General features: G+C 49.6%; 1 protein-coding gene and 1 long non-coding RNA gene across 2 annotated transcripts in view; one reads left to right on the top strand and one right to left on the bottom strand.

Annotated features, from left to right (window-relative positions):
• The window catches only part of TBX4 (T-box transcription factor 4), a 32,981-nt gene extending 15,314 nt beyond the window's left edge, over window positions 1-17,667 (top strand). Inside the window, exons 6-9 of the mRNA XM_035561159.2 lie at window positions 9,383-9,535; window positions 12,913-13,001; window positions 13,476-13,717; window positions 15,102-17,667. Of these exons, the coding sequence (XP_035417052.1) occupies window positions 9,383-9,535; window positions 12,913-13,001; window positions 13,476-13,717; window positions 15,102-15,724 (1,107 nt within the window). The 3' untranslated portion in view covers window positions 15,725-17,667. The remainder of the gene's footprint in view (window positions 1-9,382; window positions 9,536-12,912; window positions 13,002-13,475; window positions 13,718-15,101) is intronic.
• On the bottom strand, window positions 13,570-15,288 carry LOC118255168 (uncharacterized). Its single transcript, XR_004780891.2, has 3 exons — window positions 15,143-15,288; window positions 13,788-13,928; window positions 13,570-13,704 (listed from the first exon to the last, which is right to left on the bottom strand). It is a non-coding gene; the product is annotated as an uncharacterized LOC118255168 (long non-coding RNA).
• Window positions 17,668-21,873: the final 4,206 nt, after the last annotated feature.

The raw sequence follows: 21,873 nt of genomic DNA, 5'->3' as shown, positions 1-21,873 counted from the left end.
TTGCAGGGTGGGGGGCTGTGAAGAGGTCCTGAACGAGGGCACAAATAGAGCAGAAGGGTGTCTGCCGTGCCTCCAGCCACCGAAGGGCTTATTTTCACGTGGAGTAAATTGTCACGATGCCACTGAACAGCCGGGCAGGAAGAGTGAAATTCTCCCACAGCTGAACCCTAGAGAGGCAGGATAACCCTGGCAGTTCAAAAAAGCTGTTAAGGAGCCAGAATTTTTTGTCGCACTCATAATTTTCTGCAAATTTCACACTCCAGAAAGCACGCGCACGCGTCCTGGTGCCGCGGCGGAGCCTGGCCTGGCAGCAGCACGGGGCTGACCCTGCCCCAGCCTGCTGACCCCAGGGGAGCATGTGTGAGCTTCAAAGGCACCTCGGCACCATTTCATGCTGACATTATTAATCACAGGCCATCTCTCCCCTTCACTCGGCTCTAAGGGGAAAAGCACCAAGGAAATGAAAGGAAAATAGCTATGCTGGGGTCGCACAGTAGAAATTACACAGAGTCCGCACATGGCAGAGCTCAGGTGTCCGTAGCTGCACCGACCTGCTTGTTTTGTATGTGTTATTCCTGTACTCTTGTTTTTTTTTTTGTTTTTTTTTTTCTCTTGGTTAGCTGTGTAGCTTAATACATTGCTGTTTACGTTGTAAAATGTGAACCATAAAACGTACAGGATGTTCAATGTGGCCGTAAAACAAACAGGATGTGCAGTGTTGTTTTTGCAACTTTCAACGCTTGCTTTTCCCGACTTTGTCATTTTTTAACTGCCATTTGAACACTGCATTTTCACTGGGAAGGGCTTCTTCCCCTTCTGATAAGTGCTATGCCCTCCTGTGGAGCTTCACTGGTGACACAGAGGGGTCTCTGTTTTGCAGCGTGGCGCAGGGCTCTGTCCCCTGGTGCCACAGGAGCTGTCCTGCTCTGTAGCACAGCCCAGCACTGCTGGGCTGACACCGCTGGGAAAATGCCTGGAATAAATCGTCCTAAGTGCCTGGGTCACCGTGTGGTTCAGGCATTGAAAACCTGCCTCGCCATGTGGGATTTAGCCACTTCTCTGACAATTCCTCTTTGGGCTTCTAAATTAATGGTCTGCTTTTGAGAAACCCGGACTCAGTACTAGGTTAGGTTAGCGTGAATTTTCATAGCAGGAAATCCTGAAAACCATTCTGCTCCTGTTGCAGCCGCGGCTGATGTCCCTGGGACAGAGGCAGAGCCTGCCCGGTGCGGCACGGCCCGCCCAGCCCTGCCTGCTGCTCGGCAGCGAGGGCATTAAATTATGAAAAATAACAGCTTCTCATTTCTAGGAATTTGTTCCCAGCGATTGCAAACCCTCTCTTAAAGCTGCCTAAAACAAACAAGTCAGAAAAGCCGCACGGCTTGTTTGCCTTCTCGTGCTCCAGCGAAGCTTGCCTGCCATTTCCTTTTGTCTTTGATTTTCTCCAAACCTCAAAACCATGCTGAGAGATTTCTCCGGGCTGCCGCCGGTGCTTGCTTTGGGTGTGTGTGCAGCTGCCAAGCCAGACCCCGGCCCCCAGACCCCCCCTGCCCATTGTGCGTGGGGAGCAGAGGCAGCGTCTAGCTCGGGGTGGCATGAGGCTCCCAGGAGCTCAGTGCTGGAGCACCGGGGGCCGCCGGGCTCTGTCCTCATGCCGGAGCACTGGGTGCCTGGGCCTCACCTCACGGCAGGCAGCAATTCTGCATCATTCTGGTGAATTTGTTGAAAATCAGACCCCTGCCCCGACTCTGGCTGCTGTGATAGCTGCTTAACATCATGGACGAGCAGCTTGATGCAGTTCATAAAGAGAAGTGTAGCTACAATTGAGGCTTAAATTAAGCAAGTTAAACAGCTTAATTAATAAGCCGTGGAGCTGAAGCCCATGCTGCAACCCATGGAATTAGACTGAAGATTATTTACGTGGGTTGTCGGAGGGGATGCCTTACAGGCTGTGCTGGAAAGCCTTGCTTTCTGACACTGATCCTGAAAAACCCAGCCGCCAACCGCTCCTCTGGGCGCTGGTCTCCAAAACCACGCTCCAGCTTCTTTCCCCAGCCAGTTATCTTTTGTGGTAAATGATTAGAGTTACAGGCGGAGGCACAGGAGGCATTTTTCAATGCAGACAAATAAAAATTTACAGATTTTAAATACGAAGAAATTAAGTGCAGAGCTCTGTAATCTGCACGCAAAACCCTCCGGGTGAGCCGCAGCGAGCGTGTTTTGCGGCAGGGAGGCTCGTGCCCGCTCGCACACCACCAGCCGAGTGCGGGCTGTATATGTTACTCTTGGGGGATTTTTCAACCATGAAAGGCTTCTTTCACACCGGGCTTAACAACTGAGAAACGCTCACGTTGAGAACGGATTAAGAAATCGGCTGTCGCTGTAACGTTCAGCTACGGAGAGGTGGATCAGATCCTGAAGAGAGCATTGTGAGCCACCTACGCTTAGAGAAAAATTGAGATGAATGCATTTTTTTTAAAACCTCCACGCATGGAGGTGATCGGCTGGGTACAGCCTCGTGTACCCCCGCATGGCTGCCCGTGGCTGTGGGGCCGAATTTTGTCCCCTTGTGCTGTGCCTATAGGGACGGGGATGGGGACGGGGACGGCTCCGTGGCATCGGCGGTGCCACCTCCCGCACAAAGCCCGCTGTGCATGCGCCGCCCAGGGAGCAGCTCGCTGTGTTTCCCGATGAAAAATGAGAATTGCTCCTTCATCAGGAACCAGGTTATGTCACAACACGTGCTAACGGAGCAGTTAGCTAGCACCAGCTGTAGTTTAATGCACAAAAATAACCTTTCGGTTGGAAAGGACAGCAGGACGCTCGTATTTCTTTCGGGAGGTTAGCTCAGGGCGTGTGGGGAAAAATTGAGCGAGTCCTGACAAACACTTCCGTAGTGATAAATGCTCATGAATGGAATTCCACTTTCTTCAGAGGTTTCAAGTATGTAAACAGCGGGGTGGAGGGCGCCCGTGAGACAGTCCTTATGGACCCGGGCCCTCTGTGAGAGCAGGACACTGGCGCTGTGGGGAGGTGGCTGTCCCGTGGGACTCACTGAAGCGATCGGGCTTTTTTGCTGTTTCTCTTTGGGCTTTTTTCCGTCTCCTGACACAAGGCGTTATTGAAGCTGCTGAAACTGGCAGCTCTCTGAAGTGAAAATCATTTTCTTTCCTTTCTTGTGCAGTGCTGAGCATGTGGCAGTGGTGCCAGGGCACAGGTGGCACCAATAACCCCGGGGCACTTGCACGGCCCCAGGCCTGGCTCCCCAAACCCCCACAGCAGTGCCCGGGACTTGCGATGCTGCTGGGTGCACAGGGAGGTGCGCTGCTCCCAGCATTGGGCACCGGGGGGACGGGACGAGCAGCAGGGGTTAAGCACTGTCCTTAAACACGGGGGCTGCTACGAAGCAGCAGAAACTGTTAATTAAGGCAGACTTCCATTTTTTTGTGCTCCGTGCGTGCTAGAGAGGGAGGGCATGAGGCTGCCTTGCATGCGATGCAAATAGCTACTAAATGAGTGCCAGCTTTTGGTGCTGCAGCAGGGAGGGCTCCAGTTTGGTCACTCCTGAGTGGTCACCTGGGACATTTGCAGTGCTGAAGTTCGGCTGGGTTTGGATCGTTCTCCTGAGGACTGGCAGCATGCAGCACTCCATCCGCAGAGGAGGTACTCAGGGGACGCTGCCTCTCCAAATGCGACCTGTGTGGAAGGAAATAATCTCTGACCTGCAGCCCCCTCCTCCTCCGGCTGCAGGCAGGCTCTGAGCGTACGGAGCCATGGACAGCCGGCGCACGTAGGCGTGGAGAACCGCTGGAAAACCGCAGCAGAGCGAGCACAGCACGTTGGGGGCTTTGCTCTTGTTGTTGTTGTTGTTAATGACTCCGCCGAAATCCAGCCCCTGCCAGAGGGATCAGCCTTTCTCATGGGCTGCTGCAGTCAGGCCGGCTTGGAAAGAGCGATAGCATCGCATCAGTATTTCTGGCAGGCTTCCGCTGGGACCGGATCAATTGGAAATTATTTTCGTTTTACAGAATACATAAAAATATTCCTGTGGAAAAAAAGACAAGTAGAAGGACAAGTAAGTGGAGATTCGAAGTGGAGACCGGGACAAATGACACTGGAGATTAATTTAATCCCCCCCAGCACTGAGCTGCTGCACGTGGTTGTGGTGCGCACGCTGCACCTGCCTCTGCGGTCAGCGCAGCTCTGTACCTGCTGCCAGCAGGCAGGGCTGCTTTGGTTCCTGAGCTGTTATGGGTGGTCTGTCACTTCTGCTATCATTTTAAGTGACATTGCTTGATTTTCTTGACCCAAATCCATTATTTACTAGCTTTATTCTCTACTACTGACGAGTTTGTTATTTCTCTCCATATTTCTTGGTTTTATATGTTCATCACTGAAAGATATTTTTTCCTCTACACTTGGGGTTTCCCTCTCACTTTTCGATCATTTAATTTTAGCACTTTTCTCTCTTTGCTTGCCAGGTGCACTTTAATTAGGTTCACGTCCTCTTACTCTTACAAAACCCCAAATTCAGTTTAGGATTCTTTGTATTCGTTTGCTTCACACTTTGCAGCCAAGCCATTTCCGCATGGGGATGACACCACGGACCAAACCCAGTTACATGGGAAGGTCCCAGATGAAGTTTTGTGTTGGCTGCTGTGCGGAGCAGGGTTACGTGTGGCAGGGCCCAGCACGAGTTGCGCAGGGATGAGCAGATCCACGTGTCATTTAAAGAGCTGGGCAAGAATGGGCCAGGGGGTGCTGGGTTGGAAGGGAGACTTGCATCTCTTGTGTTAAATCTTTTTGTTCTTCCTTTGCTGGTCTATATCAGCCAAGTGTGGTGGCTTTTTGCAGTTTAACTAGAATCAGACTCCGAAATCTTCTTCCAGCCTTGGGTGGGGAGCTGGCCTGGAGAAGGAGAACGTGACAAGGTCACGGCAGGCAAAGGAGCTTTGGTGTCGGTGGGTGAGAGTGGTGCGGGGCAGCTCAGAGGGGCTCTGGCAGGTGACATGCCTGGCACCCACCCGTCCCTCTCCATGTGGAAATTAGGAGTTAGTGTGGAAGTGAAGTTCTCCACTGCATCACTGTATCAGGAGCTTGGGAATCACCACCATGAATTTCAGCTGACATTAGACAAAAAAGGACCGGGAAAGAAAGAAAAGAAAACTAAAAAAAAAAAATCGCAGCTTTGGCCCTCGTGCAAGGAACAATTTGTATGAGCTCATGTTGACTCTTTTCCCAGGATTTTCCAGCCTTTCCCTCTTCTCCCCATTGTGCGGATTGCCAGGATGAATGCTCGGCATGGGGCGGCTCCTCCCATGCACCGGGGCCGTGCGGGGAGAGCGTGCTCAAGGTGCGGGCACAGCTCTCGGCTCTGTGCATGGAGAGAGGTCTGGAGAGTCCTGAAGCTGACTGGAAACAGACAGAACGAGGGACAGGAGACTTTGGAGCTGCTGTAGAGGTTGCCCGAGGGCTGGGGTATGGTTCTGCTGCTTGCACTGGGGTCCCGGCACGCAGTGGAGGCGCGGGGAGCTGGCAGGTGGGACGTGATTTCAGGCTCTCCGTGCCCACCAGCAGGGAGGAGGTACCTCTGGGTCTGCTTTGAGAGGCCACGGCCTCGTGGCTCCTTGTCCTCCTCTTCCAGGGCTGGTTTTGTGGCTTTTTTCCAGGCGGGACTGCGGAGCCCCAGGTCTGGGGCTGGGCCTTTGTGCTGCCGCGCCGCGTCCCGCCTCGGCTCAAAGCCTTCTTCAGTTTAGAAAGAATAGAGGGAAGGAAGAAAGAAGCAGAAAATGTATTAAAATGAGAGATTTTATATTAGTTATGTGATCCCCTGGGAGCGACCATAAAATTATGTGGCTTTTTCGTAGCCATTTACTATTCAATATAAAAAGGGCAGTTGCCATAACAACCACTGCTTCATATGACATCTGATACCTTAGAGAAACAGGGAGCGCTCTTAAATCAACTCCCCAAATTTCATATGAAAGTAAATACATTTTACTGGTGATTTCAAGGATTGCGACAGGCAAGGCAGGACTGTACCCAGCTTCTGGCCTTTGGGCCCCATCCTGCAAACTGACAAGTGCCTTCAGGCCCCGAAGCTGACATTACTCAGCAGCACACAAGATGAGATGCTCACAGAGTGTTTTCCTAAGTAGCACTAAATAGAAGGAGCAAATGACACCATTTTTTTGACATTTGTTGCTGACCGGGGAAAGCCAGAAAAACAACAACAACAAAAAACCCACCCTCTAAGTTCCAGCTGCCAACTGTGTGATCAATACAAATGAGTGAGATGGGGGGATAAAAAGCCCCACCGTGTGTGTAAGCTTAGCCCGGAATTTGGAGGCTGTCTGTCATGTCTGATGGGCATGTGTCATGTGGGGAGCCCAAGGACATCGCCCTCCAGATCCCAAATTTGGGTTTAGCCATCTGATTTGAGGAGCCTGATTGGGATATCTTTTTGATTTACCTTCTTCTTTAAAACACCTCTTTAGTAGCTACCATTCTTCAAACTGTCCATATTTTGTACTGAAAACAGTTCAAAAAGGCCTGACCCTGAACCAGTCCCCCACGGCCTCGCGACACAGGGACGCATAACTCCAGCATCCCCGTGTGGCCCAGCTCTGGCCCGTCAATTAAAATACTTTTCATTTTTTGTTACAATTCTTTAAGTTAATCTTTCCACTGATGTTCGTCACTGGAGTGGAATTTACATTTGTTTTGCGTATTTTTAGCCAACGACCAGTTTTCCACAGCAGCCTTTAAAACTATTTATCCTGGATTTTTGGCATTTCACTTTGCACAGGCGTAGGGGCTTGTAGCTAGGGTTTAGGAGGCTTTTTGGAAGGATTCGCAAGGGTTGTGGACACACGGCCTTTAAGCCAAGCATAAATAAGGGGGGCTACTTGTGCAGGCACCGCCTCCATGTGCAATTCCTCAATTTCCAGCATGTGAAACATCAGCTGTGGGAGTGTGGAGCATGGCAGCTGTTCGCAGGAAGCTGTGCCCTCGCCACCCTTGCCCATGCCTTTTCCGCAGCTGTGGGCTCATGCCTGGATCCACGGGAGGGACCATGGTGGGTCGGTTGGAGCAAGACGGGCACTAAAGCCCCCTCTGGCAGATAATGCTGCTGCTGTTCTGGAGCAGGAAGGCCGAGGGCTGTGAAGCACCTCAGCCAGGCTTGTGCTTGCACAGGGCACCTTCAGACGCAGCATTGTAGATAATTATGCGTGTATATATATATATAATATATATATATATGCACACAATATATGTAATATAATATTATATTACACATTATATAACGATATATACCATTTAGATATATTTTTTCGCTCACAAATATCAAGCGGCTCAAAATGAACCTCCAGGCGGATTTGCAGTCACAGCTGTAACCATGAGCATCTGTCAGAAATCCTTTCCTGGAGGCTTCTTCCAGGCTCCAAGAAGTCATCTTGTTAATTCTGGGAATTGTTTGGACTCCTTGGGCTTAAAGAGGTTATCAAAAACAAAAAGAAAAAAAAAAGGATATTTTTTTTGAGGGGTCATCATGGCCCCGTGGGTACTCTGGAGGGGGAGCTGGGAGACAGGCTGTTCATCCATTCCTTTGGAATTCTCAGGTTAAGGTGGTTTTCTTTGGTCTGCTGGAGACTTGCTCTGACTTGGGGGCCCAAGTCACCTTGCCAGGCCTGGGCAGCCAGGGACAGGAGGTGAGCAAAGCGTAGCGTAGCTCAGCCTCTGCTCCAGACAATCCGTAGTTATTGGCCTCAGTGCTTAGTTACTGAGATTTGAGAGCTTCAGTGCCCCTTCCCATGAAAGCCCGAGCCCTCTGGCGCTGCTCATCTCGGCGGTTTTACGAGAGGCTGATACATGAAAGCGCAGAGAAGGCTGCAACCCAGAACCTGAGCCGACCCTCCGCTCTCCAGCCCGCATATCAACAGCTGCAAAGTGGTTCGGAGACGTGATGCAAAGCTGATAAAATGCCAAAAATTCCTCATTCTCTCTCTTGGGGAGCAAGGAGGGCTGTCTGGAAAATGTCAACAATAAAAATTGCGTTTAAGTGGTATATAACGCAGCCGGCTACCGTGGGCAGCTCCGTGCAGGCAGGCGGAGGGCGTTACAGCCCCACGCGGCACCTCCGCTCGGCTGAGCAAGGGGAGGTGCGCTAATGCCACAGCCAGGCTTGGAGCAAACGGCTTCCGTTTCTTAGCAATCCTCATTTATTATCGGCTAAATCCACAATTTGTGTGACCGGTGGAGCTCTGCTGCTTTTGGCTTTGCCTGCCCGTCCATCCACCCGTCCGTCCATCCATGCACCCACAATCATCCGCCTGTTTCTCCGTCAGCCCTTGAAGATCCAACCTGTGCTGGAGTTCCCTGCCGGATCCTCTGCCATGTCCCCAGTGGGCTGGATGTGTCCTGCAGCCGCTCTGGGTGCTGGGTGCCGGCTGGGCTCAGGACAAGCTTGCCCCGGGAGCGGCTCCTTGAGGCATTTGGAGAGAGGGGAGAAAAGTTTGAAGTGTGGTGTGCTAAGGAAACGAGAAGCACGCAAAGAATCTTCTTTGCCCAGAGAGAGGAATAAAGGCTTCTCCTAAAACCATTCCATTCCTTAGAAGAAATTCTATTTCTTTTTCTGGGACACGCGGGCACTTCCATTCTTTGTGGCAGAACAATGCTGCAGTGGCCCCTCCGTGCTTTGGCAGCCCCATGAGTGCCCCTCCTGCAGCAAACCCCAGCGAGGGCATCCCGGGACCTCGGTTCTCCCTCGCCTCCCCTCACCCCCCTGCGCCCGTCCCCATGTCCCACCTGCAGAGCTGCAGGGGGCTACAGGGTGCCTGGCCCCAGCCACCCGCGTGGTCAGCTCCACAGCCAGGAGGGAGAAAACCCTGCTGGTTTGTAGTTTTCTTTTAGCAGCAGATAAAAGATTTTTTTTCTTTTTCCCCCTGTGGTTTCTGTGATTTTTAATTTTTTTTTTTTGCCTTTGCTAAACTGTGTATTTTTCAGCTCAGTAAAGAATTTATTAGGAAACTTTATGGATCAGTCCGCTGGTGAATTATATATATTGTGCAGCTTCAACGTGAGCTGGGAAAAAAATTTATGGCTTTTTTTCCACCCAGGCTGACTCTGTCCAATAGCAATAAGAAAAATGAGAGTTTAGTAGAAAAGCTCTAAGTTCAGCATAACAGCTCTCACCAGAGCAGCAGATACCTTCTCTGCCTTGGTTCATACACATTTATGTAACCCCACAATTTGAAAGCAAAGCTGGAGCTTAGCGCTAGTGGGCTTTTGTGTCCTGCTAGCAAAGCCTGTCAAGTAGCCAAGGCTCGTCTTTTTTTTTTATAAAATTGAATTGCTCACTTTAGCATCAATTGTTTTCCAGATCATTCTTAATTCAATGCATAAATACCAACCGCGGCTGCACATTGTGAAGGCGGATGAGAACAACGCTTTCGGTTCGAAGAACACGGCCTTCTGCACCCATGTGTTCCCGGAGACCTCCTTTATCTCGGTGACCTCCTACCAGAATCACAAGGTACGGCACATCTGGGTCTGAAGGTGCTTGGGTTGGGGCTGCGTGATCCTAGTTTCAGTCCTCCGTGGGTGCCCAGCGGGGTTTGTGCTCGGCCGGGGCCGGCCGAGGAGGGTGGCTGGGGTCTGTAACACTACTGAAAGCTCCTGCTTTAAAAGACCAGTTCCCATCCCAGCCCTGCAAGCATTAAGCACAATCGAAGAGCCGGGAGGATGCAGCTAAGGAGAAGCATGAAAAAGCATTGGGTAACAACATCCTGGCAAGCCCTGCTCGTCCAGGGACTAATGAATCGGGGCGCTCATAAACTCCAAGATGTCATTCAAAACAGCAAGCAAATCTAATAATGACTGGTAAAGCTTGCTCATAAATCTGCAGCGAAAAGTAATTATAGCATGTGTGTTTAGTGAGACACACAAGGAATGTAACCGTAAAAAAACAGCTACGAGCCTGCGCTGTGGTTAGGACATGAAGGCAGGAGGGGCTTTGGGTGTCTGTGTTTTCCTTTTTGGGGGGATATAAAACACAAAGGGCTTGTTCCTGCCCTTTCTGCCTGGTTCTGGATGCCCACTAACTGCAGGGTTTATTTTTTTCCGTTTCTTTTCCATGTGGTGTGGTAGGGGCAGCACCAGGTCACGCTCCCGTATGAGCGGCAGGAGGTGCCGGCGGTGCCAGCAGTGGGCTGAGGGGTGAGGGGGGAGCAGAGGGCTCGGGCGGTGGGACCGGGAAAAGTGGTGTTTGTGTCTCCTAGTGCCTCCTTCCCTCCTGCATCAGCCCGGGGAGCTGAGGCTGCCCAGCTGAGGGCAGGCAGGCTCCTGCAGCGCAGCCCTACAGCGAGGTGGTGCCAGCGGGTTCGGTGCCCGGTGTCCTGGCAGTGGGGTTTTTGCATGGGGTGTGTGGTGGAGAGGGGGCACAAGCATCGTGCCCTGCCAGGCTGTTTGCCCCTTCCCTTTACAGGGGCAGTGGTGGGGTATGGTCTGCTGGCAACGGTGGGTACTGAGCCAAAAGAAGTGACGAGCAGGAGAGGCAGTTGATTGTCACATTCCTGTGACAGCAGGCACGCTGTCACTGCTGCAGGGTGAGGAAGGGGCTCCAGGCTGCGCTCCCCAGGCCACTACTGCCTGCCTGCCTGATTGCACGAGCACCTTCTTCCCTTTGGTTTTTGTTCCTGTGAAACAGGGCTAGGGGGGTGCTGATCAGACGGAGTTTTTGAAGCACATTGGGACTGGTAAAGAAAGGGACAGGGTGTGCTGCATCGCCAGAGCCCTCCTGGTGCCCCGACTCTGTCATCTGCCATTTGTTAGAGGACCAGCTCTTTTTCTAGACATTCATAGAAAAATCCTCCAGGAGCAGAAACATATGTGAAATTTTTCCTGCCCAATAACCTGACCAGACCTTTTCCGCCCAAGCAGGATGCCTGTATGCCCTTTGATGCTCGAAGCTCAGAGTCCTTGCAAGCTTTTGCAATTAGTGAGCCAGTTAAAGGACTCGGAGTAGAGCCCTGGGTGTGTGTAGTATGGAAAGACAGAGAAAAGAGGTCCCTATTTGGACACCAAAGTGAATCCTGTTAGAAAAGTTGTAGTTGTTGGTGTAAAATGACCGGTTGCCCAAACCTGGTTAACCAAAAAAGGCTCGAAAGAGCTTATTTAATACCCCCTTAAAATGTCTCACAGGTCAATAGGGCCTTTCATCCCTAGGGTTCCCGAAGTGCTTCATAAACTTTATACTTCCACTGTCCCCACCACGTGAACACCTCATGGGGTGGCCCCGCAGGTGCGGCCGGGCGCAAGGGACGAGCTCGCCGCCCTCCCTACAAATCGCAGCCACTGAGAAACAGCAGGATGGCTGTGCTTATTCCCTCGGGCATCAACGATTGAAATGCCAGTCTGGGCATCTTTTAGAAAACAAACCGCAGAACTATGTTTAGCTGAGGAATGCCCAGCCAGCAGGACGTGTCCCAGTAAGTGGATGGCCTTCTGAGCAAAACCCGAGGGCCTCTGTGGCAGGGGGGAACTGCGAGGCTCCGGGATCGGAGGGCCAGCAACCCCAGGTGCAGGTTGCCCAAAGCTCCCTCCTGGGCCACATGAAGCCAGGGGACCGCTGTGACAAGGACAGATGACACCCTGATGCTGCTCATGTCAGTGGAAAACTCCCCCCGGTGTCCACAGGGCCAGGATTACACCTCCAAATTCGCTGTACAAACAGACATTGGATCGCTAATGTCGCCCAGACTAACAGCAATTGCAAATTACTAAGAAAAAAAAAAAAGAGAGAAAGAAAAACGTGAAGTAATGGAAAAAAACGTATTTTTTCAGCAGGAACAAACTCGTTAAAATGTGTCGTGTCTGAAGGGGGCTGCTGGGAGCAGCCAGGCTGGGCGCTAGGGTCACTATGTAGCAGAACGCCGTGATGCCGTGCACCCGAGGCTGGTCGGGGGCCGGGAATGCCCCACACACCTCATGGCCCATGAGCTGGGGGGGAGCTGCCCCCAGCGCCACTGGCGGCATGGGAACGGCCCCAACTGGGCCAGGTGGGGCTGGGAGCACCCGTGCTGGGCCCTGGATGCAGCCCGTGCCCCGCAGACCACCCCCGCCCCCCCCCCCCCGGCACTGATAGGAGCAGCACTCACGGCTGCCTAAATTCACATGTCAACACGTTCCTCCCCCGTCACCGAGAGCAGCCAGCTCTTTTCTGGGGAGTTTTTTGGTGTTGGTTATTTTTCAGCATTGCTAAACGTGTGGTCATTAGCTATAGCAACGCTCTTGGCAAGTCATCTGAGCGCAGAACCTGCTTGTCACCCTCGCCCCTAAGATCGGATGCAGGCTGGTGTAAGGTCACCTCTCAGGTGGTCTTTGTTGCTGCCCGTTGATCTATGCAAAATCCTTTATTAAAGAGGTGCTCGATTTTATTTTTTATTAGTGGACACTGGACACGTACTTACCTCTCCCCAGCGTTCTCGACAGCTGTAAGGCTTTGGTTTGTGCTCGCCTTACAAAAGGAAGGGGCCGGGAACAGGGTTGGCAAGGGAAGGCTGTATTTACTGGGGCTGTTGGCCAGGTGAACTGTTTGGTGTTTTTTTTAAAGGGAAATTTCACGTCAGCACAGAGATTTTTTTTTTTTTTACAGCATTTTCACGAAGTGGCAGATCTTTCACAGTTCCATTACAAAAGCTGAGCTCCACCAATACTAAGTCTATTCTATTTTAAGGTATTTTGACCATTTTGCTCTGTATCTCTCGGGAGAAAAGGCAGCTCTTGCAAAAGGCAGCACCTTTCCCTTGCCCAAAGGCAAAGCACCATTTGAGTTATGATTCTTCTCACAGAGGAAAAATGACCAAGTGATCTTTTTTCAAATGCTTTCTGCTTGGTTTCCTTCTCTTAAAGATAACGCAGCTGAAAATTGAGAACAACCCCTTTGCTAAGGGATTCAGGGGAAGTGACGACAGTGACCTGCGCGTGGCACGACTGCAAAGGTACGGCGGGGCCGTGCGAGGATGGGTGGGTGGACAGGAGGGACAGACAGACAGGAGGGACACATGGACAGGAGGGGCTCCACGGGGCTTCCTCTTGCCCGGCTGGTAGTAGCTAGAGAGCATCCCATCACGTGCGTGTCTGTGCACAGGTGTGAATACAACCATGTGCTGCACTTCTTTGAAGAAATTTTTCAAATGCCATGGGGGCACCCAATTTTCTTGTATTTGGGGGCATAGGGGCGCTTAATGCCCTTATACCTCTGAAATGCTCTTCTCTAGTTCAGTGACACAGTCCGTGTTGTCGTCATGCCTGCCCACACCCAGAGGAGTGTGGTGAGGGTGAGCTCATCGTGCTTGGCAAAGGGTATTGCAGTCGTTGGATGGGGACGCTCTAAGGAAGCCAAACTAATATTTCACCCTTCTGTTAATGCTGATTGCTGTCTAACCGGTAATAATTTTTCTCACCTCCTTTAGCAAAGAATATCCAGTAATTTCCAAAAGCATCATGAGGCAGAGGTTGGTGTCCAGTCACGGCCAGCTTTCAACAAAGCCAGATGTTAACCCACTTCACGGGAGTCACCAGACCCTTCAGCATTATCAGTATGAGAATGGTGCTCACATGCAGTTTGCAGCCTCAGATACTCAAGATCTGCCACTCAACACCTTCACAGCACAGAGAGATTCAGGGCTCTTCTATCATTGCCTAAAAAGAAGAGGTAACTAGAATTTACAGCTAGAAAAATATTAGAGCAAGTAGACCTAAAAGCATGGGCACTGAAAGCTTACCATTAATTCCAGTTTGTTTTCTATCTGACTCTTAGGCCTTAATCTGCAAAGTGACCAACGTGTTTTGGAGCTGAGTTTTTGGGAAGTTTTTTGTTAGTGGTTTTGTCCTATAGAAGGCAAATTCAGCCTCTGGAGTCAGAGCTGAAAAACAAAACAAAACAAAACAAAAACAAAACAATCAGAACACATAATTCAAATGGAATGAAGCTACACTGGAAAATTATAGCTTGCTAGAATCAGCTGAATTAGTAATATTTGTTTGGAGGGGTCCTTATCTATCCTGAAATGTCCTGACACTGCCATTAGCATTAACGAAGTTGCACACATTGAGCACTTTCCAGGATGAAGCCATTAGCAGTTATCTCGATGTCTGCAGATTAGTGGGACTCTGGTGGCTGTGTGTAAGCATCCTTTCCTCCTTATCAACTCGTTCTTAAGTTTAAGCGAACTGTAGCTCCATTCTCTTCCTTTTAGTCCAGCTTCAGATGAGATCATGGCACGTTTTAAGTTAAATGGAAAATTTCTGCCCAGCAAAATCCTTCTACTTGCATGTCTCATTGGCTGCTAATTTATTTAAGCTGTGAGAATCCTCTGATCGTGGGCAAATGAGGAATCTAACAGCACCAGTAATGAGGACTGCAAGGCAAATGTGTAATTTTAGCAGATGTTTAATCTGCAGATGAGTTCACAAATTCATCCGGAGAGTGTTCCTAACAGCTAACAGAAGGCGGCCGGCGAACACCGCCGTGGCCATCACAGGAATGGGGTTGTTGCTTCTGAGCATGAGGCCTAGGGGAGGGACGGGCGGTTGGTAAAGGTCTCTTTTATCTCAAGATATTTCTGCAGCTTTTGACATGAATCTCTGGGGAATGTATGGTGATTTTTGCAATGACAGGAAGAAAGGCTGTGATAAGACCCTCTGAGAGACTTCTTGAATTTGTCAGGGGTAACGCTGCAGCAGTGTCATGGACCTCTGTTATCTGGGTGAACGTGAAGTAATCTCTGATGTGAGAGTAGTAGGCCAAGTCACTTACTTAACCTGATAAATGTCATCAGAGTGCTTTGAGGCTGATGGGATTACTCTGACATTTGCAACACAATGTCATTGTGATATTGTACATTGTCTTTCCAAAGCAAAACAGTTTAAGCAAATTAATCTGAAAAAAGAGCACCGGTAATGTAGCGGAATAATCCCAGATTGCGTGCTTGGATTCTGAGGGGACTTCATAAAAAACCCCAGCGGCTCTTTCTGGGTTGTGGCTGAGCGCTGCCGCCCCGGGAGCTGCTCCTGAGCACTGATTTCTCTGTTCACAGAAAGCGCTCGGCACCTGGACCTGCCCTGCAAGCGCTCCTACCTGGAGGCCTCCTCGTCCGTGGGAGACGATCACTACTTTCGTTCCCCGCCGCCGTACGACCAGCAGATGCTGAGCCCTTCCTACTGCAGCGAGGTGACTCCGCGGGAAGCGTGTATGTACTCTGGGTCTGGGGCCGAGATCGCCGGTGTGCCGGCAGTGGACGACTTGCCGCCTCCGCCTCCCCCCTTGAGCTGCAATATGTGGACTTCTGTCGCACCTTACACCAGCTACAGTGTTCAGACAATGGAAACTGTGCCTTACCAGCCCTTCCCCGCCCACTTCACTGCCACCACCATGATGCCGCGGCTCCCATCCATCGCGGGGCAGGGCTCGCAGCCCCCAGGGAACAGCCACTTCAGCGTCTACAACCAGCTGTCCCAGTCTCAGGTCCGGGAGCGTGTCCCTCCTTCCTCCTTCCCGCGGGAAAGGGTGCACCCATCTGTGTGCGAGAGAAAGCCCCCCTCTCCGCACCTAAATGCGGCCAACGAATTCCTCTACTCCCAAAGCTTCTCCTTGTCGAGGGAGTCGTCGCTGCAGTACCATTCAGGAATGGGGACTGTGGAGAACTGGACTGACGGATGACTCCGCGGGCCCAGGGGTGCCACAGTTCGTGTTACTGCTCCCGGACGGTGTTAAGCCAGTGTTGATACCTGTGGGTAACTTGCACTTCGGTGAGACGAGTGTGCCTTTCCAGAGGGGTTTGTGTGCGTGCAGAGCTCGTATCTCCAGGCACACGGAGCATTCCGACTCCTGTCTCGGAGGGCTGGATTCATCAGCCTCTCACTGACTTCCGAATAAATTAATTCTTGCGTCTTCGTTACTGATCCAGTAGAAACCATCTTCACGACTAACAAGTGAAGTAGCTGGTCATTTGCTTTCACCTATAACATTAAACATCCGTAAGCAAATTTTGGCTACTGTGGAAAAATACGAGCTTCACTTTTACGGTACTTGGTTCGCGAAGTCACAGAATCCCCTAAATCAAAGGAAAACGCCATCTGTTCTGCCGCGTAGCTCCAGGACTGCCGTAGCAGCACTTACCGGGCTCTTTCCGTCTGCAGAAATTCCCTTTCCCCTGAAGTGGTGGAGCCTGTGCGGGTGCCGGGTGCGGGGCAGCGGGCTCAGGGAGCTGCGGTGCTGCTCCAGTGGCTTCCCGGCGCAGCTGGAGCATGGCGTGGAGAAGAGCAGGCCCCGATGCACAAGCGTCTCCTCTTCCCCCCACAGCACCATCTTTCGTGGCTGTGGGAGCCCGAGAAGCAAAACGCTATGCCCCAGGCCAAACGGCAGATTAATTGCAGCATTAGGAACAGACCCAGTGTCTTCAGACTCTCATCCATTGATTGAATCACACTTGCTTATTGCAATATATTTATGAAGTTTAAGCTTAAAAGTCGCTAATACTTTCCAGAAACGATTTCTGTATTTGCTGGTCCTTGATTTCTTTCGTATTCAGCTGAAATGCGCCTTTTGTGCTATGTTTTTTTCTTCTGCAGCTAACTCAGAAAGAATTGTTTTCAGCATAAAGGAGGCATAGAGAAGTGGTTTTTAATTGGGGGGTGGGAGTGGGAAGAGTTCCCATTACCTGTCAGGCTTTACAGTGTACAAATATTTGTAGAACAGGTAAAAAATCTGTAACCAGTGTATACATTGCTACTATTGTTTACCGTGGAAGTATCTTGAACTGACTCCAGTGCTGGCTTTGCCTACAGAGTGCCGAGAGAATCGCTGAGCCGACACACGTGGCAGAGAAAGCTGCGCTCCTTATGGACCCAAACTCCCATCGACTTCACCCAAAAAGCTCTGGAGCAGGGGCTGCCTCCTGCTCCAGCCTGTAGTGTGCAGCATCCGTCTCGTCGAGCGTCCTGGCGCTGCCGTGGCTTACCTGGAGGTGACAGCACAGAAATGGTGCTGGGAGTCTGGTTCCACTAAAGAGCGCAGTATTTGAGCCTTAGTCGTGAACAGCGGGCTGGTGGTAGCTTTTTGCCCCTGCTTCCCACCTGGGCAAAGGCAAAAAGCTGAAATACGAATTTGGAAGTCGGGAGGTGCTTCTGCGTTTGGATGGATCCATTCCAATGAGGAGAGGCTGATGAATGAGGGCAGCTGCTCGCAGTGAGACAACCCTGAGGCCACTAAGGTGGAGGTCGTGCCTCAACCCGGACAGTCCTAAACACCCATTCAGCAAACGATGTGTGTGACTGGTGTGGATTTTGTAATCGGATTTTGGAAATCACTACAATTTTTGCATGCTGAATAGCTATTTATATACATATATATATTATATATATATATATAAATATATATATATATATCACAAATGCAGGCCACGTGTCCAATTCAGCTTTGCTTTTTACGAATGAAATACTTAATAAAAATGAATGTTGCAAGTTTTTTTTTTTTGAAAGACATCTATTTAAGATTTTTTTTTTTTTATTACACACCTTTGATGTAAAAACTAAGAATTGGTTAGATAAAAAAACATATATACTACAGATAAATCTTTATTAGAAACCACATTAGATACAGGTGGTGTGGAATTTTTAAATGTTTGTTACATAGCATGGACATTTTATTTTACATATCAGAACATAAAGTCATTTTACTACTATAAACTGTCTCTGGGTGCATTTCAATAATTAGTATAAAAACGTTCCGTGGTGAATTACTGGATGCCGCGTCTGTCTTCTGTTTCCTACTGTCTGATTATACCAATTAACACTTGCCCAAAATTAACAGTTGACCCTTTACACCCATGCCATAGCTACACCAGCAAACTTTAACTGCCCACTGCAAGACTAAATTTTTTTTTTTGTTGGTAGTATTTCTTTTCTTTTTTTTTTTTTTTTTTACGGACAATGAGCACTGCTAGATTGAAGTTAAAAGTAGTTATAACAGAAGCAGCAAAATGATGCTCCCATACTTATGTGTGGACCAGTTTCATGTACAGTGGTGACATACAGGGCTGGGGGGGGTGGTGCCGCAGGGGTCTGAGGGTATCGGCAGCCATAAGGTGAAACACTCGGGTCATTCCTCACCATGACACTGAATCAACACCACGAGATGAGCACTGCCACTGTAGCCTACAATTTATGGGGTCATGAGCCCAGAGTCCACATGCCAAGCTGGACTGGATCTTTTGCCTGTTTTACAAATAATAATACAATAATACATATATATACAAATAATATGTACATAATAATACAAATAATAATAATAATAATACAAAATAATAAATACAAATAATAATACAATAATAATGTCCTTTTCAGTGAATAATCACCACCTCTATTTTGCACCATTTTTCCTCCACGTCTCTTGATTAATGCAATATTTATTGATTTAAGGCAGCTTTGAAAGTAACTCCTACAAGAATTGTTCCAACAGCTTTCTGTTCATGCACGGAAGGTAGAGGGGCCTTGAACCCGTAACTAATGCAGGGTTTAATGTTCAGATGGAAGCAGACGAGGGCGCACGCAGCCGTCAGGCTTTTTGTAAAGCTCACAGCTGAGGTTCAGTGCTGCGCAGGCGCTCTGCGAAACCCCGTGGCACACCGCGAGCTCCTAGAGTTTTAAAAATAGGACATGATATGGCCAATACAGGGCCCGGTTGTAAAAGGCTGAGTTAGCACATAAATGCCCAAAATTTGGATATATGCTAATCTGGTCAGCTGGGCTCCTTTTATAGTCAACGGAGAGAGATCAGACACTTAGATTAAAAGGGGATGAATCATGCTGTGGCGATGATATTTTCCACTCATAGAGGACTCCAGCTCAGCCAGGCTAGATTTCCCATTTGTAAATGGCTAAAGTTAGGGGGATCCCACTGCTACTCGGCCTTTACAAAAGCATTTAGAAAGCATTAAATAGCATCCAGCTCACACACCACATCTGAACTGAACACAGACCCGCAGCCAGCACACCCCCCCCGGAGCGCATTCTGGCTGCTTTCAGTTAAGGAATGGAAGGGTGGTGTCTGTTTGCTTTTGTTTTGTTTTCATTGCAAAATTTCTAACCCGCTTTCTGTGTCTGATCCCAAAGAGAGCTCAGGGGCAAGGGGGGAGGCATCCAGGTCCCACTTCAGTTCTGCGTTTCACTTCTGGGTGGGTTTGGTGGCTGTGGCTCCGCTCGCTGCTGTGTGAGCGACACCAAGCTCCCCACTGGCCCACAGGGCAGTGCGCTGCCAAGCTGCTGGGCCTCCAGAAGCGGAGTCTGACAGTATCCAAGCCTCCTGGAGGAGCTGGAGGTGGGAGGTTAATGCTCTATTTGGTTTTCGAATTAGAAACAGTAAACTGCAGACACCACTAAAACAAACCCAACAACCTGCACAGCATTAAAACGTTACCACACCTAGGTTCGGTGTACTGCAGCGTGAACACATTTTGCTTCTCAAGAATGTGGAGGGCTTGGTGTGTGTGGAGGCCCTTCCAGCTCCAGCTCTGCCTAGGTGGCTTGCCGCATCGTAACAGCGAGCGGCAGCCCGTGTGCAGAAAAGCTAGGTCCATTTCAAATCAGATTAAGGCAAAAATTAGCAAGCGAGGAAAACTTGGCTATGCACGAGGTCTGTTTTCCATTGATGTATTCTAATCTGTACCTAAAAGGCTGTTTTTCTTTAAGGTAGATGTCCAAATTTAATATTGGCATGAGTAAGATAGTTCCACCGAGTCCAGCAGCAGTGATGCCAGCACTGCCTTTGGACTTCACTCTAAATAGAACAAATATTTGTATCAGTTTGCTGAGTATGTGAGTAATACGAATATTTGCCAAAATTTAAACAAGCTAAACTTTAGGCATGCCAAAAACCCCACCGTTCAATTTGGTATCGTTGGCAGCTCGCAGGCTCAAGAGAGGCCTAAGTTTGGAAGAGCTGGGGTGTTTTTGGCAAACGCTAATTTTTTTTTCCTCTCTCTCCACATTTTGGAAAATTTGTGCCTCTCTGTATTAATTTATGATGTCATTAAATAATTCTTTTTGCAGCTTGTATAGAAGGAATGTTTCTTTTGAAGATGAGAACTCCCCTGAGGATGATTATAGTGAAAAATTCCAGCAGGAGGAAAAAGTCTCCTCCCTCCCTGGCCACGAGTGTTTCTGCAGTATTGCTTGAACAGCAAAAAAATTTACAATATTTTAATTCAAGGGTCTGCTCCAAGGAGGTGCCATGCACTTGACTGTGACAAGAGGCAGCCTAAACTCAATGTGATTTGAGGGTTTTTACTGCTTTGATAGTAGGATGTAACGGAAATCATGAGACTGTGACTTGCTGGTGGGGAAAGCAAGGTTTTGAACAGATTTCCTTTCCACAAATACAGGATCAATATTAAAAATGAAAGCGAAGAAAACATTGGGAACCGTACAACAAAAGCAAAAAGTCATGTCCAACACGAGCTGTACTTTAACACGAAAACACTGCCACGTGAAACTGCCCCAGACTCTGTCTGTCACTTGGTCACAGTAGGCATTGGAGCTCAGATCGGTTTCATGAGGGGATTCACAGCCACTCCTTGCACCAGCACTGTGAGGTATAGACCAGCCTAGGTTGTATTTAAATTGAAGTGAAGTGTAAAATTAAACTCGTCAGGGGCTGCCTGTCCCAGCAGGGGCTGCCTGTCCCAGCAGAGAAGCTGCCCAGGGCGTGACGGCGGCCAAGCAGGCCCACACGCTTGCCTTCTGTCAGGAAACCTGTTATGGCAGTCATGACCAGGAGGCCTACCTGGCTGATTCCTTTTGAGACTGGGCTTCTAACGCTGTGGCAGATTTCAATTAAAAGGCTTTCAACAATCAAAATATTTTAATTTTGCTTTGTGGTTTTAAATAGCAAAGACTGTGAGTGTAAAGTGGGAAGGAAGGTGGGGAATCAAAATTTGCTGAGGGGATAAAGCACCTGTGACAGCAGGAAGCCTCTGAACCCCAACCATAGACCTCCAGACCTTCACGTAGCCCTAGAAAGGTGGGAACTCCCCCTAGGGGCATGCATAAAGCCATCTCCTTGCCAGGCCAACGAACCCTTGAGTGCCTGCAGGAGGTGTCCAGGACCACCCCTTACAGCACCAGGAGTGGACCCCACCACTGCCAGCTCCTCCTTCACAGCACGAAGCTTAGAGAAAGCCTTTCTCCCAAGAGCTCCTGCATCTCAGAGGCGTGATGTTAACAGCAGGTGTAGGGTTTAGGCACATGTTTCTTTCCACCTGCATGACTTGGCCAGCGGCCTCAGGCCTCGCAGTCCCTGATATATTAATTATTCCCATCCAAGTGCAACAGTCTACACCCAAAAGTCAGCACTCCCAGCCCACGGTACATTTCAGGCTGTTCGTCGATCAGGGACTTCCACAATGTGAAGAGTTGACCATGGAACCCTTACCCATCGGGTGCTGTAAGCACCAGGCAGCTCTTCAGGTTTCCTTCCAGAAGAAACGCACCCCAGGAGAGGGCTTATGGCTCCAGGGGCTCATGCTGGTGACTCCTGAGGCTGTTTGATCCAAAGCCTCCTTCCTGCTCTGCTGTCACATCCCTCACACCCTGTGCAGCTTGGAGGCCCCTGGGCATGCACCAAGGTGCCACAGGCTGGGATTGTAGCCCCAAGTCTGCCCTTGGAACCTGGCCCTAAGAGAGAGGGAACAAAAGAGCATATAAATTAGTGCAAAGTGCTGATAACGCTAGTTCAATTAAAATTAGGCTTTGATTTATGTTAATTAGAAACTTGTTTATACAAAAGAGAAACAAAACACATGGGAATGAGAA

This window comes from Cygnus atratus, chromosome 20 (genome assembly GCF_013377495.2).
Source record: "Cygnus atratus isolate AKBS03 ecotype Queensland, Australia chromosome 20, CAtr_DNAZoo_HiC_assembly, whole genome shotgun sequence".
NCBI lineage: Eukaryota > Metazoa > Chordata > Aves > Anseriformes > Anatidae > Cygnus > Cygnus atratus.
This window is presented reverse-complemented; position numbering and strand designations above follow the sequence as displayed.